Source organism: Ciona robusta, chromosome 8 (assembly GCF_009617815.1).
Source record: "Ciona robusta chromosome 8, ASM961781v2".
Lineage (NCBI taxonomy): Eukaryota > Metazoa > Chordata > Ascidiacea > Phlebobranchia > Cionidae > Ciona > Ciona robusta.
In genome coordinates, this window is record NC_143242.1 from 6,620,763 (window position 1) to 6,636,345 (window position 15,583).

Here is a 15,583-nt window from a genome sequence, read left to right on the forward strand (position 1 = left end):
TAAAACTGTGTTTTTAGCAAAACATCATATAGTAGGGTGGAGCAGATAGGACACCTTTTTATATATTTTTCTTTTCTTGTCCCATTTTAACAAAGATTTATAAAACCGTATCCTCAAGACTCCCATAGACCGTTGTTAATTGTTTAAAACACAATCAAGATATTTGGATATTGTGTGCTAAAGGTGTCCCATCTTTCCCCTCCCAACTATATATAAGCTAAAACCTATGAAACCTAATAAACCATAAATCACATAAATACTCGTGTGTAACAGTTTGTTAATTCTGTATTACATGAACAACTTTTAGGCAATCACAGTTTGTTTGACAGATAAAAATAAACAGCAAATAAAATTGAACGAAATGCAGAAGCGTTAACATATAGGTTAGTTCAATACGAAATTGGTATTACCAATTATTAAGATTTAAAAAGTCACAAAAAAACAAGTAAAGTATATCGTGTATACCAGAGCCATATAAAATAATATAGACTCAGGTGTATACTACTTAGATGCAATAATAGGCATGGGCAAAAACACTGGCAGCAAAATAACACTTTTCCAGTTTTACAACATGTACTGCACGGTTGGAACATAAATCGTTATACGTTGAACTGAATATTTTGCATTGGAATTGATGCCTTTAGAAAAAAGAGGCCCAAAACGTTCGCTCGGCGATAATCGTTTAAGTTTATGAATGTAACTTACTTTACTTTGGTGGCCGGAAAACGACAGTCGTTATAACACGGTTGTTTTTACACCTTGTTCCAGCGATTTACCAAGTATGTTACTTTGTGGGTAATTATATGCCTACTTAAGACAGTGTAGTAAGGTCAGTGAGACTCTGCCTTTCGCTGTTGCATGTGTGGTATTCATCATCGCTTTCAGACTTTATACTGTTTGATCTGATTTTCTTAACATAGAGCAAAGACGTATCGGGAGAAGCTGATATAGAACTAAGTTTGCCATTAACAGCTTGCACCGAACGCTTTTCTGATTTCGGGCTGAAAAATATCATTTCGATTTCTTCGCTATTTTCAGGGCTAGTGCAGTCGGACGGGCTGTCAACGGTAATATTTGGAGAGATTGCGAAGGAGTGTGATCGCTGTTTTTGAGAACTATCTGTCGATTGCTTCGTCTTTTTACTGCGATGTTTAGTCAGGCGCTTCTCTCGATGTTGATATTTCACCTTAAGGTTGGCATTATTGTCAAGCGTGCCTTTCTCGCCTTTGTGTAGTTCTTGCACAGATGTGGACCGGGGTCTTATACCAGCAGTCATTTCAGCGCTTGCAAAACCAATTGAACTCATTGAAGCAGACGATACGGTGGATATTGAATTGCTATAAACGTTGGACCTTTCGCTTAAGGTTCGACTTTGCGTCGAGGCTACTACAGCGCCCGGTTCTTGGCTCATATTTTTTAGCGAAAGGAGAACAGCGTACACGTTGTCTTCTCCTATGGATTCTTCAGAGTCCGTGTTGTTGGATGAGACAGTAGATGATGAATGTAATTTTCCAAATGAAATTTTTGCTTTCGAGGATCGTTTTTTGCCTGTCGGGTTATCCAGAGAAGACACCTTTGATTTAAAAAGCTTGGTCATCGTTATGCGGTTAGAACTACCAGAACGTTCTTCAGGGGATATAGATGTCTGCGCACCAGTACTGTTATCACTGATTGACTGCCCACCACTCGAGTGAGCTGACTCTAAAGACCAATTGTGCCGACTGCTCGATTCTCTATACGCCTTTTTCCGTGCATCGGCCGCGCTAAGAAACGCGCTGCCACAGAACTCGGTCATTCTCGATCCGTTTTTACCAGTTTCCAAGTCCTCTTCTTTCGACAGCGGGCACGAGGATGAAAAGTTGAAGGAGTTTTGGTCCATTTCTGTCGGAGGAATAGGCAACGCGGTGATCTCTTCTGATCTTCGAAATGTAGACTTATATTTGAGACCCTTTTGTTTATCTGCTATGCTAAAACTTCTTCGACTGATCGGACAGTTTTTGGTGCGTCTTGATAACATTGACAAACTACGAAGTATCTTGTTATTGGGTTGCTGCTGTGCTTCAGGTTTTGTTGTTTCCGCTTCACAGATCTCAGGCGTACTTTCTTTGGTTGATGTTAAAGGAATACTACAACTGCTGTTGCCACTACTCTCGTACCCAACATCGACTGAAGAGGACGAATCGCCTTGAGTTTCGGTCACTGGCTTGTCGATTTTGACTCGATGCACCAGCCGCATAAACGACCCTATACTAGCGCTGTACTTTGTAAAACGCCGCAGAGATTTGGAGCTGGTGAATTGATGGGTGTGCGCTGGTGGTGATATCCCTCCTGTCTTAACGTCTTTACATACATCTTCGAAGGATAATGAATGGAACTTAGGGGACGTATCTGGGTGTATTAAACGGGTCTGGAACGATTTGTGATCCCCAGTTCTTGTACAGCGGTTGGCGCAATGCGGGGTGCCAGCTGCTACAGGGCAACCAGCCACAAACGAAGAACTTGGAAACACCTGTGTCGAAGAAAAAACTAATTACTTTAAACCCAAACTGCATTTATAAACTTAGATGATATAGGCTGTAGAACGAATCGTTTAACTCGTTGTGCTATTTTAACTTAGACAGACCGCTCATATTAATAAAAAAGTTGGGTAATGGTAAATATGTTAGTCAATAAAATGCACGTAGGCTATTAACCAGATTAATTAAAATCAACTCCTACCTTTTATACAAATAGAAATATGTATGTAGCATACTTACCTTATACCACCCCGAGGTGACAAATTTGTTTGACGGTACAGGCAGCATGCGTTGTATTTCTTCGAACGCTATGTGAACCATCCCTATTAGCGTTTTGTTTCCTCCGCCGAGAGATACAGACGAAAATACGCACACCTGTAAGGTATACAGTGTTACTAGCCGCCCATACACGATTACACAATTAAATGGTTTAAATATAGCACTGACGAGGCAATGACGGTGGAACGGTGTTTAGTTTAAAGGGGACAATTAAGTTGCTTGCCCATGTGACGAGAGGCGCCCTTAATTTAACCGTTAATTCACATAAAGGACGACAGTGTTGGCACGCTGAAACAAATGCAGTGAATTCTCCGGTGCCCCGGGCGTTATGTGACGCTGGGAACCAGCTGCATAGTACACAACAAACCAATTAAAACGCTTTAAAACTAAAACTCAAAAAATGTTTTTTTTTGTGTATTAGAGATATAGGTGCATTTTTGCAATTTTTAACCTTGTTTGTCAAATCCAGGACATGAATATTTACGCATTAGTTAATACGCTGGCTGTTTATAACTACCAATTTATTGGTCAGTCTGTATATGCCGGCAGACATAACAAAGACTATCGATCCAGTAGCGTCAGCCGTCAGTGAGTTTTGTTTTTCTCGAAACTGATACCGAACCTTCGTTATGAAACTTCGAACAGTAAAACCGCCATGGTATTCCCACAGAAATTTAGGGAGTATGAATTATGCAGTAAAGATTATGTCGGTCTTCTCAAAACACAGACTAAGTATGGGCAAATACACTCGCTAGGAATGCAAAGCAATGCGTATACTGAATAACAATACTATCAATAAAAAATGCTGGAAGTGTTACATTGTCCATGCGCCTAAAACTGCAGCTGTGACCTACACGCGTTGTCACAGCGAGGTTGTGCCGTTGTGGTGTTATCATATTAGAAATTAGACCAACGCATTGACCAACCTGAAGAATTTCATTGGTCGTTTTATCCGATTTCAGACGATTTCTGTCCAGTACATGAATCCACTTCTTCGATACTGGCTCGTTGTCGTCTTGGGCAAGAATAAATCGCTCTTCCGCCTCGACCACTTGAGTACCAAGAGCAAGGAAAACTTTTGAAGATGTTTCTGCAAATCATAGATATAGTATAAGCATCCACGTCACGACATATAATCGTTTCACGCTTCGGTGCAATTTAAGTGGGGATTTTATTGGACAAAGCCTATTTAGTTTTCTAGATATAAAGCAAAGAGTTCTCGGTCTGCTGATCAATAGAGCTTGTCATAAAGAGCCGGTGTTTTGCTATTGTTGTTTTGTAACTGTTTTCAAGCGCTTCCATTGCTTACCACATAGAGAAACCGGTATGGCCTCAAGCACGGCATACTAGAGATATCTATAATATGCCGTGCCTCATGTTTTGATTGGGAATGTTGCATTTATGGTGAATATGTTTTTATGGTGTAGTACTGTGGGGTAAGATAGGACATCTTTAGCACATAACTTTCAATATATTGATCTTGTTTTAAACAATTAACAACGGTCTGTATGAAAATCGTGAGAGAGGATACGGTTTTATAATTATTTGAATGTTTTTTGTTTACTAGCAAATGAGACTAAAACATAGAATGAAAAGGTGTCCCATCTTTCCCATCCTGCTATAAACTTCTACGTCTACATTTCCACATTCCCACTCACTAAGCACGCTTTCTTTTGAGTTATATCTTTCTTCAAATGTGATGACACGGATTGAAACTTCTTGCTCTTGCTTGCTGAGCAAGATCTGCAAAATCAAACGTTATTAGTTTTAATTGAAAACTTGGTTTGTATAGAAGTTAACTATGCATTGACTGCGGCCCGTTTTGCTTGACGTTCAGTGTTGGTTTTTAGTAACACCGACAGTTTTTGTCAGCGTAAGTAAGGCGACCACAAAGTCAGACCGAAAATACCGTAATTTGATAAGTAACTTAGTTACTGCACGCATCGATAGTAATTTTAGAGACCCGTCAGCGGACCAAAACTTTGCATTAACTTTTTAAACAAAGCCTTTGGGTATTATGCAAAAATATATTGAGAATTTTTTAGTTTCTATAGTATTGTATACGTGTTTGTATCTAGTACATACAGTTTGTATATTTAAGCACATACCCATAATTTAATAACCAATAACAGCCACCCGAATTTAATGTATATGAATTGGAAAATAGTTACATGTTTATATAGGCTACATTACTACAATAGCCTATATATGCATCGGATAAAGTTCGTTGAAACAGCTGACCAATTAAGACAGATAACTGAAGTCAAAGCAATTGAATCTACGTTCTGTAACTGTCAGTTAGCAAAACTTAGCATTTTTTATCCCCAGTACACTTTTATTTTATCATTTTGTCGTGAGCGCGTGCTCGTCATCACGACAAATCACATGCATATTTCATGAGTTTTTCATCGATCACGCCGTCTCATTGCACAGCTCTGGTTTGCGCTTGTATTTTCGCTCAGCCCTCAGCTTAACGAGGGACACAACCATTTTCAATCCTACATTTGATTATTCCACTGTGGTCTAATTACATTCCTTTGTCACTGCCGTGCGACATTATTTGCAATTTAGTTTTAATACCTAAGCAGAGCGTGAAGCGGACAGTTTCTGTCAAATCTTACAAATATTAAACTTCGCCGTATTGTACACCTTAAACGAAGTATAAACTATTTGTCAAACACTCAGTTTTACAATACCAGCGATGTATATCCAATGGTATGAATTATATGCTATAATAGTCAACCTATCTAGTTGTTTATGCGTTTATTGGCCGGAACGGTATTTTTTACCGCAATTACGCTTTGGCTAAACGGGCTGCCTATTTAATAATCGTGTCCGCTGTAATTGGCCAGTTGGCTACTGCCTGTGACGTCCAAACGCAGCCAATAATTATGTTAGATTGCCTGGTGAAGCTCGTGGGCAAATTGAAGATCGATTTTAGCGTGCATTTAAACTACCCTACCAAGCAACCATTTGATTTAAATTCAAGTTTAAGTTTAAGTTTAAACGGCAACATTTGCACTTTTAGTAAATCAAAAGCTACATACGATATATTTATATAAAGAGAGTTAATACCAACTGAGCCCTAAAGGCCAAAGATTTACAGACAATACGTAAGATGGCAATTGAACTTATTGAGAAAATCGTCTCACCTTCGCATAGCCGGACGGCATGGATACTAAAGACTGGCGGTCCACGATCTGACCAGGTCCGATTGGCTCTGCGAATTTCAACATATCTGAGCTCAGCATGTTTAGCGTTAGTTGTATCACAAATACAACAATCTAGTGTGCGCCTGCAAAGCAAAGCGGTTATTAACACCTTTTAAGCGAGACCTGCTGGTCAAAAAGTAAAAAATTACAAAAACAATCTCGCGTCCAAATGGTTATCATTCTATTCTCGCTTTAAATAAACAACCAAATACACTGCATTTTCGCAACAGCATTATTCCAATAACCAAGTCAAATCATGCAATTAAATTAACTTAAAGATCAAACTATCGTCAGCTAGGTATTTGTACACAACGTAACTGTACTGTGCAATGTTTAACACGCTTAACTACGATGGTTCGCCTTGAATCATTGTTAGTCTGTATCATCTGAAGTACTTGATCTTATCGGGTGATTTATAAATGACTTAACTTCCCCAACCTGACTGTATTTATATACAGTGGGTGTTCTACCTACCTACCTTAGTACCTTCCACCATAGCACTGCCGTTCTCAGTACAGGGAGGCGAGTACACGTCATGCGTTGTGATTTTAGGCAAGAATGCGAGCGGTGAAAAAAGCAGTTGTTCTTATTTATCTTTTTTCAAGACTCTGTTAGCGCTATAGCGCTGGTGCAAAACCTAAAGCATGTTTACCGGACACGCTTCACAACTATGGGCACATGGAAAAGCCCGAAAATGTTTTTTAAGCATGTTAGTGCACGCGATCAACCGAAATAGGTTTCAGTAACATATTAATGGGGCACCTTTTCATTTTATTTTATTTTTCTATTTAATAATAAACAAAGAACATTCCAAGAATTATAAAACTGTATCTTTAAGACACCCATAGACTGCTGTTAATTGTTTAAAACACGTTCAGGATATTTGAATAATATATGTGCTGAAGGTGTCCCATCTGACCCCAAAGTACTTGATTAGTGCTATGTCGATGTAACTTAACATGAATTTGTATAACTAGATTATGGAACCACTTCAAAAGGTAGGAAAAAGATCACTATATTTTAGGCTAGTGCTAATCATCTGTAACCAGAACACCTTTTCTCCCTACGTTGCTCGGATTCGGTTACACAGCATACGCGGCTATTTTAATCGATCTCATAGTTAACCAGTGACCCACGTTCGGTAAAGCATGTTACTAGTTATTTCATACCAGTGCCAATAACTGGGAATGACATGCAAAATCGAGATGTGCTTTATAGTGTTTATTCTTTGTTATAAAGGTTTCCAGATTTAATATTAAATTATAAAAAGTTAATAACCGGCACTAGTTTCATAAACTCTGTTTTTTTTTACGGGGGGAGACAGAGACAACTCCGAAAGCTTTTACTACGCACTTATAACCGGCAATGGTCTTAAACATATAGTCATAAAATCTATCAGCGCTCCTTATATGTGAGAATACCACGATGTTATTAACTGTGCCATGTCTATACCACGTAAAAAACAATACGCCTGCTTGATTGACGGTATATGCCCGTACCGCATAATTTTCAACAAGTTGTTTTCGAAGGTTTTTCTCGGTATAGACACCTACAAATTGAGACCAAAAACAGTCACGTAAAAAGTTTTACTCTCGGCGTTCCCACGCTCCTTTACAAAAACGTCATGCATACCTGTCCAAACAACGTGTACGAAAACAGTTTGTTTAAATTATAAAAAAAATACCAGCTTGTAATCCATAATATCGTAGGATGGGGTAATATGGGACATGTTTTATTCTATTTTCCATCCAAACTGGTGGTTAACAAAGAAATTTATAATAGTTTGTTAATTAATTAAAAGATGATCCAAAAATATTTACAGGTGCTCACGATATCCCATCTTACCCCACAGAACTTTCTCAAAAACGAGCTTCAATTATTTGTAAGTGAACTCTTTTAACCCTGTTTAAAATTTGCCTAAACCAGACCGTTTCTCCTTAACCCAAAAATACCGCATACCACCCCACCATTGGAAGGTGCCATAAATCCCCACCGTTAAAATGATCACAACAAAACGAGTTTTTCGATCGATGGCCTGTCTTGTTCCAGCTACCTGCACAGCCAATTAGTAGCTAGACGACCGCCTGGCCCTGCCACTTGCTTTTTAATGAAGCCAAAAATATTCGGGCGGCTAATAGGGGTTCCGCTGAGATTTTATTTATGTAATTAGGCTCGAAATTATTTTTTACACATGACTGTAAATTAGCGTTAGTATAAAACACAAAAAATATTGAATTACAAAACATACAAGGTTATTACAGCAGTCACAAATTAATCATCATAAAAAGGAAATATCCGGCAGCGATCATTAACTTTTCTGTGAAATTGAATGTTACACCAAACATTGTAGCGGACCCGACGGTCGTTTTTTTATTCTCCGCCTGCTCTGTGACGTCAGAGACCACCGGAGTTGACAAAGTAGTGACGTCACCCGGTGACGTAATGTTCACGTAAAATCCAATTTCGTCCCAAAAATCGCACAGGTCTTCTTTATATCCGGTCTCAGTCTCGCTGTTTGGGGCTTTGAGTAATATGTTGGTCCATTGACTCATGCCTTCAATGGTCTATGTATATTAAACAATATTATGGTATTATACACAGTTCACACGATTCGTTAGACTTGATTTTTGTCTGTTACATATTTCGTAGCACCGCATCCTGGTTGCTACAATTGCTAAATTAATCTAAATATCCTGATCGTGTTTTAAGCAATTATCAACGGTCTATGGGAGTCGTAAGGATATGGTTTCATAATTCTTTGAATGTATTTTTTTTACTACCAAGTTGGAAGAGCAAAAATAATGAAAAGGTGTCCCATTTCCCCCGCCCTGTGTGTATCTTTAATGAACAAAATAGCTTTTCGAATTGCTCGTATTACTAATAATCACAGAAGTTTTCACGACTCTTGTCCCTCTGGCCTGATTGCGACGCGGCGTTTGTTTCCTGCGCTGGTAACTCGTGATGGTTTTGGATAGAAGTAGTTAGTTGTCAATGTAACCTACTGTTGCTTTGTATGATATACTACTATGTATACGGTTCAACTCGCCACCGCTTTTATAAAAGATCGTCGTCAAGTTATTAAGTGAGTGTAACTAGAATTTTGATTCATTAAGCTATGCTTTGTTTTATTAAATATTAGCTTGTAACTTATATCATAATCGACTCCACGCGCATTATTCGAGTTTGGTTATTCTCACTACTGATGTAGTAATGTGAAAATTGGGTGTACAATCGAGAACGGTTTTATAATTATTTGAATGTTCTTTGTTTACTACCAAATGAGACGAGAAAACTGAGGAACAGCTGTCCCATCTCCCCCCACCCTTATACTATATAGTATAGACTCTCTAGAGTGTATACCTCACTTTGCGGGACATAGGCCGGCCATGCTGTATACTTGTCGGACTGTGGATATCCAGTATAAGCGAAGCTTCCCCAATAATCAGAGAATATATCTGACACCGTCATGTCGTCAGCTGTTGCGTTTGGTCTAAAAAAGTAAACATAGTACTATGAGGGAAGATGGGACACTTTTAACACGAAGATGGGACACTTTTAACACGAAGATGGGACACCCTTAACACATATTATCCATCTCCAGATCGTGTTTTAAACAATTAACAACGGTCTATGGGAGACTTGCGGAAATAGTTTTATAATTTTTTGAATGTTCTTTGTTTACGACTAAATTGGACGAGAAAACAGAATGAAAAGGTGCGCCATCTTCCCCCGCCCCCTACTATACTAGTTTTAAAAAGGACAGATAGGTTTAACTTCAGGTCTGCCCAATTTGAAAATCATCGGCAAATTTATTTGGGTGTTATTAAAGGCTCGTTGCTTTGTTGTCGATCCACGACGAACATATTATAACTTGGTATAATGCGTGGACAATTGACATAGCTCGCCTTTAATTATTATAACCATACAAAAGCGCGCGTCATTAAAACCTAATCGGTATATAGTATCAAGTTCGGTATAATTATTTATGTGTTATGGACTTACACAGTGTTGAACACATATCGCGGTTCTGATCCGTGGTAAGCATGGCCACAGGTGCTTGCTTCACTTGTGCAAGCACCAAGGTCAGCAGGATGGCTATTTGAATACAAGTAGACTGTATCGCTGGCTGGGCTTGACCGGGACGCTAATCTGTAAAATACAGACAAGTTAGGCTATATGTGTTCAGCGCGCCGGTCTCTGTATAACACACAGAGTTATCGGTTCGAGGCTCGACACCGCTACCATTGTGGCGTGTGTGTAAGTGGGCAAGACACTTAACCGCATTTGCTCCAACCCAATTTGTGAGCTATACGTTACAAAAATAAAAACATCTCCAAAAAATAGTGAATACAAAGTTATACGTGGTAACTCAAGAAACTGGTTACATTCATTCATTTTTAATTACAGCTGCTTACATCGTAACCTCTTATATTTGTAGTACCTATTTAATCCTGTGTTTTTAGTTGTGCTGTTTCCGTGCAGTATTTCTATAATTAAACGTGCTATATATATATATGGGTATCTAAATTGGGCGTCCAATATATTTGTTATATATGTTTTATACATAGGCAAACATAGTTGGTCTAATTATAAAAACATTCTTCCACTATGTAGATCAATATAGTTGGCATCTGCGTGCAAGTGATTTAGATTAGCCCGAAACCTTCGTATGTCTATATATAGGCCTAATAATAGGCCTCCTACTGTGTTGAAGATTGTTTGCAAAAAAACAAAATTTAAAGAATACGTAGTACTGTGGGGTAAGATAGAATACCTTTAGCACCTAAAACCAATATTTCCTGATCGTGTTTTAACAATTATAAACGGTCTTTTTGAGTGCAGATATATATATGGTTAAATAGTCCTGTAAATATATTCTCTGTTTACTATAGCAAATGGGGCGATAAAGAGAATAAAAACATGTCCCATCTTACCCCACCCTACTATACACGGCAATATGCTTAAATCTATATATCGTATTTTACCTTGCTAGAGCTCTGCTCGGGCACACAAAGAACATGTCTCCTATTTCCTGAGCCAGGATAGCAGTATAGTCGTATTGAACCTCAGGTGTTTCCCCGGCCAGTTGCATGTACCTTTCGCTTACTATTGGACCGTAGTAATCTCCAAGAACGAAATTGTTTACTGTCTAAAAAATAGATATATTACTATATAGGGTAAATAGGACACCTTTAGCACAAAATATCCAAATATTCTGAACGTGTTTTAAACAATTGAGAACGGTCTATGGGGGTCGAGAGGATACGGTTTTTATAATTCTTTGAATGTTCTTTGTTTACTACCAAATGCGACGCGAAAATAGAATAAAAAGGGGTCATATAGGAGATTGGAAATTAGTTTGGAGTCCGAATACCCCAAACGCCTAGCATTTTGTAATATGTTACTTGTTTAAAATGTTGACTTCGCTGTAATATAATCTTCGCTGTAATATAAGGCTAATGTATTTCGACAACAGATATATAGTAGGAAGGGGGGGCATCTTCACGACTCCCATAGGTCGTTGTTACTTGTTTAAAAACGATCAGCATACTTGGGTATTACATGCTAAAGGTGTCCTATCTTACCCCCACGCTACTATATATGTAACTATGCTGTTTCGTGTTCAATGGTATATATGTCTATGGTGCTTACGTGCTGTTAACGTTATAAAGGCATTCCATTAAATCTGGGCAGCGGTTAGGTACCTAATAGGGTTTCCCACCTGGTAGGAAAACTTAATTCAAATAATGGGAGTCAAGTTTTTTAATTTGTGAGTTCACAGGCAATAAAACGAAATTAAGTGTTCGGCTATGCCAAGTGGTTTTCAATAGCGATTCGTGTGTGGTAGGCGGTTAAACTCATTTACCTCGAAAATATTTTTCCTAACAGTTCGGTTGCGAAAAACAACGTTTATGAATTCAAGTTCTTCAGTATTGCTTCCAACGATAAGCGCTTTGTTTTTCTGCCAATTGCCGCTTTGGAATTGGTCCAATGGTTGGCCAATGAACTCTATACCGTCAGTCACTGGCCTATATGGTTCCACTCCATCAAATATGTTTCTTCGTAATGCCGCTTTTGCCATGACTTTGGCTCGTGCGTTGACCAGTGTGTGCGCTTCCGTACTCCTGTGAATAGTAGAGTAAGATGTTGGTAAAAAAGTAGAGTGAAATACCTGTTTGGGCGTAACATATATATAAATTTAAGAGTAGAAAGCGATTGCAAGTAAAATGCACATTTCAGAATGAATGTTTAATTATGAAAAAAGAAGCGAATGCCAGTTAGATTATATAATGCGTGTGTTCGATGTAAGCATGGGAATAGTATGGGTTGTGGGGAGATGATGGGGCACCTTTAGCGCATTTTATCCAAATATCCTGGTCGTGTTTTAAACAATTACCAACGGTCTATGTAAGTCGTGAAAATAATGCTTTATAATTCTTTAAATGTTCTTTGTTTAGTACTAAACGGGAAGAGAAAACAGTATGAAAAAGTGTCCCAACTTCCTTTTTTTTAAATGCCATATAGACGCTACAGTCGTATTTACATCAAGCAATCCAACTTGTTTGTTGTGCAATTTAACACGTCAAGCAATTCTTCCGTGACAACCTTTGCTTCGTCTGTTGTGTAATAATAAAACACGGCCGGGTTACTCTGCATTATTGCTCTGTGAAACAGCGGGTCGCTCTCTTGCGACAGCACGTGGAGCATTACTGACTGTGCGCCCGCGCTGTTTCCAAATATTGTGACCTGCGATAAAAGTGTTTGTTCACATCTTTACGAGAAATTCTTTGTAACCGAAAGTCAAACAAGACTAAGTGTACGCTGTAGGTCGTTAGAGTAATGTACATGTGCGATGAAATATGGCCTTGAAGACTGTTGTAAGAACGTTTAACAAACAAACTTTTCGGTAAGCTTAAATTGACATGTTGTAGGCGTTTCGGATTTTATATTGCTTATGAAGTTAAATGTGTTGATATATCCTATACTTTATATCAGTCCTATTTTCTATATATATAGTAGGGTGATGAAGATGGGAAACCTTTAGCTCATAATGTTGGAATATTCTGATCGTGTTTTAAAAAATTAACAACGATCTATATGGGAGTCGTGAGGATACAGTTTTGTAATTATTTAAATGTTATTTGTTTACTACCAAGTGGAACGAGTAAATAGAATGGAAATGTGTCCCATCTTCCCCCACCCCACTATGTACAAGAACACTTATGTTGTTGGTGCTGTTTTGATACCTTGTTTTTGTCTCCACCAAACTTAGCGATATTATCCCTGACCCATTTCAACGCTAGCTGCTGATCTTTAAACCCTTGATTTCCGTCGAATTTTTCGCCGCCTTCTTCAAAAACCAAAAATCCAAGAGCGTCTATAAACGGATGAATAATTGTAATTTATTATCCTCGCATGGTGAGACAACACGTTATAACACGGGTGTTCTGTTTCATACACCTCGTTTCCGCTTACAAGTTATCATGCATGTTACTTAGTGGGTGAATATTTGAGGTATTTGTGATATGTTGTTGCTTGAAAGACAATTTGGACAGCCCATAAGAGACCACTGGGCAATTGCCGTAGTCGTCTTGTTTGAGAACACGCATGCCCACAATGCTTAGCAGCCTCGTATCCACATTCTCTGGACTATAGAGGTGGGCGCGCTAACCCCCTTTGTCAGTGAGCACCAATTAAATCAAATTCATATTCGCGGAATTTATTACAGTTATGCTTACCTAGTCTGTAGTTTATGTTCACGACAACTGTGTTTGTTTTGTTGGTTAACCAACCGCCGTCATAACCAGGGTTGGTGCCTGAACCAGCGAAAAACGCTCCACCGTGTATCCAGAACATAACAGGTAGTAACTCGTTCATATTATTCGTTGAATCCAGGTTCACACTCGCCGGTGCATATATGTTCAGAACAAGACAATCTTCGGTTTTCTGAAATTGAAAACTAGTTATTCGCCTAATACAAAAAGAGATGGCGTTTATCTATATAATAACATTCTTTTATCAAGTACGCCTGTCGTTAACACATAGGACGTTTACCCAGAATATAAAGCGTTTTCTTATCCAGTAAAAGTAAATCTGGCGCCGTAGCTAAGCGGTATACCACTTATTTGCGCCGCTGCAGTTAGCGCAGAGTTTACGTCTGTATAAGTGTGATATTTTCTCTTCCAATTTGATAGCAAACAAAGAAGATTTAAAGAATTATAAACGTATCCTCACGACTCTCATAAGCCGTTGTGTTTTAAACTATAAATCTTTAAAACACGAAAAGGATATTTAGATTTGTATGTACTAAACTGGTCCCATCACATACTACTATACATTATAATTGGTTTTACAATCCAAGAAAAAAGTTACATATCCCTATACGTAGTTATGACACTCCTATATATCTTACAGTCGTTCCACAAGTTCCATCGCTACATTGTTGAGGGGATTGCGAGCATTGGACGTAGTTAGGAACCGACACGTTTATTGAGCCTCCATGTTCTGCAGCTACTGGGGGTTTGAATCTGAAATCAACACAACATGTATGTAGTATCTTTTTAATAAATAAATGAATGAATTACCATATATATAGTGTCTATTAAATCGCTTTATGGGTTATTGTATGACACAATGAAGTTACATACGTGGTATCTCGTTAGCTGGCACATAAGGTGTATGAAACAGAACATTAGTGTTATAACGTCTATCGTTGCCCCGCCGTGTGAGAATAAAGTAAGTTATACATTCATTTAATCAATGTATACCTAAAAATTCCGACAGGTGGTTTAGCATATGGGACACTGTAGAACGCGTGTACTTGCTCGGTGCTTGAACCTGTAAACTCCCCGCTTGTGGTATCTACGGTAGGATTCGCTAAAACTTGTCTAGTCGAAAATTCCTCCGAAAATTGTCTTGCGTTTCCGAATTCAAAATCAACGCCGCTATTTGCGCTGTACAACAATTCAGCAATTTCTTGAGCAAGTGGTTCAGACTCCCAGCTCCAAGCGCAGTTAATGCAAAACACGACACATAAAGCAATTCGCATTTGCACCATCATCACTATTTTGTTATTACACTACACTACACTGCTTAAAATGCAATATATATTTAAATTACCATACTATTTAAAGTAATACTGAGCTTAAAAAACTTAAAAACTTTTAAATAAACGCGAGAAAAATGAACGTTATTGGCATGTATATTGCTACAAGAGTTTTGCAAAATAAAATACGACCCTGTTACAAAAACATGCACGAAATTTTAAACGACGCCACGATTTTCCCATTAACTATTCCCAGAACATAATCCAGACAACCGCACTGTGTGTACTTGTGGGGTAAGATTTACAGCAACGTAAACCGCACTCGTTAAGCAATCATTAACAAGGTGATTTCGACCTCATTATTAAAACAATGGCTTCATTATATCCGGGGCTCGCACGCACGGTGAACCGCTAGGCTATAAAAGCAAAGTTAGTAAAAACTTGGGCTGAAGGATTTGTAAGGCGCTCTGTGTTTTTTGAGGTAAAAGTGCGGAGCGGCGTAAGATGCTACCGCTGTGGGCAGTGGCACA

General features: G+C 38.5%; 2 protein-coding genes and 1 long non-coding RNA gene across 3 annotated transcripts; 1 reads left to right on the forward strand and 2 right to left on the reverse strand.

Moving 5' to 3' along the window:
* Nucleotides 1-267: 267 nt before the first annotated feature.
* On the reverse strand, nt 268-6,471 carry LOC149732870 (uncharacterized). Its single transcript, XM_089882832.1, has 5 exons — nt 5,948-6,471; nt 4,454-4,538; nt 3,722-3,885; nt 2,757-2,891; nt 268-2,509 (listed from the first exon to the last, which is right to left on the reverse strand). Exons 1-5 carry the CDS (start codon nt 6,044-6,046, stop codon nt 812-814), a joined length of 2,181 nt encoding a protein of 726 aa, XP_089738958.1. The 5' UTR covers nt 6,047-6,471; the 3' UTR covers nt 268-811.
* A 1,670-nt stretch (nt 6,472-8,141) lies between these two features.
* On the reverse strand, nt 8,142-15,068 carry LOC149732871 (crystal protein-like). The gene is made up of 10 exons (XM_089882834.1): nt 14,776-15,068; nt 14,421-14,535; nt 13,747-13,954; nt 13,255-13,385; nt 12,552-12,754; nt 11,874-12,132; nt 10,993-11,156; nt 10,010-10,156; nt 9,368-9,497; nt 8,142-8,571 (listed from the first exon to the last, which is right to left on the reverse strand). The coding sequence occupies exons 1-10, from the start codon at nt 15,066-15,068 to the stop codon at nt 8,272-8,274; spliced, it is 1,950 nt and encodes a 649-aa protein (XP_089738960.1). The 3' UTR covers nt 8,142-8,271.
* On the forward strand, nt 8,964-14,596 carry LOC149732872 (uncharacterized). The gene is made up of 2 exons (XR_016385543.1): nt 8,964-9,089; nt 14,423-14,596. It is a non-coding gene; the product is annotated as an uncharacterized LOC149732872 (long non-coding RNA).
* Nucleotides 15,069-15,583: the final 515 nt, after the last annotated feature.

What these genes read in the sequence shown, in the direction of transcription:
- LOC149732871 (XM_089882834.1), bottom strand. Translation starts at nt 15,068, where the DNA reads ATGATGGTGCAAATGCGAATTGCTTTATGTGTCGTGTTTTGCATTAAC. An exon ending in TTGGTGGAGACAAAAACAAG is followed by an intron (nt 12,755 to 13,254) that starts GTATCAAAACAG and finishes CTTTTATCGCAG; the next exon opens with GTCACAATATTTGGAAACAG. An exon ending in TTAGGAAAAATATTTTCGAG is followed by an intron (nt 11,157 to 11,873) that starts GTAAATGAGTTT and finishes TCTATTTTTTAG; the next exon opens with ACAGTAAACAATTTCGTTCT.
- LOC149732870 (XM_089882832.1), bottom strand. Translation starts at nt 6,046, where the DNA reads ATGCTGAGCTCAGATATGTTGAAATTCGCAGAGCCAATCGGACCTGGT. An exon ending in CGACCAATGAAATTCTTCAG is followed by an intron (nt 2,892 to 3,721) that starts GTTGGTCAATGC and finishes TATACCTTACAG; the next exon opens with GTGTGCGTATTTTCGTCTGT. An exon ending in TCACCTCGGGGTGGTATAAG is followed by an intron (nt 2,510 to 2,756) that starts GTAAGTATGCTA and finishes TCTTCGACACAG; the next exon opens with GTGTTTCCAAGTTCTTCGTT.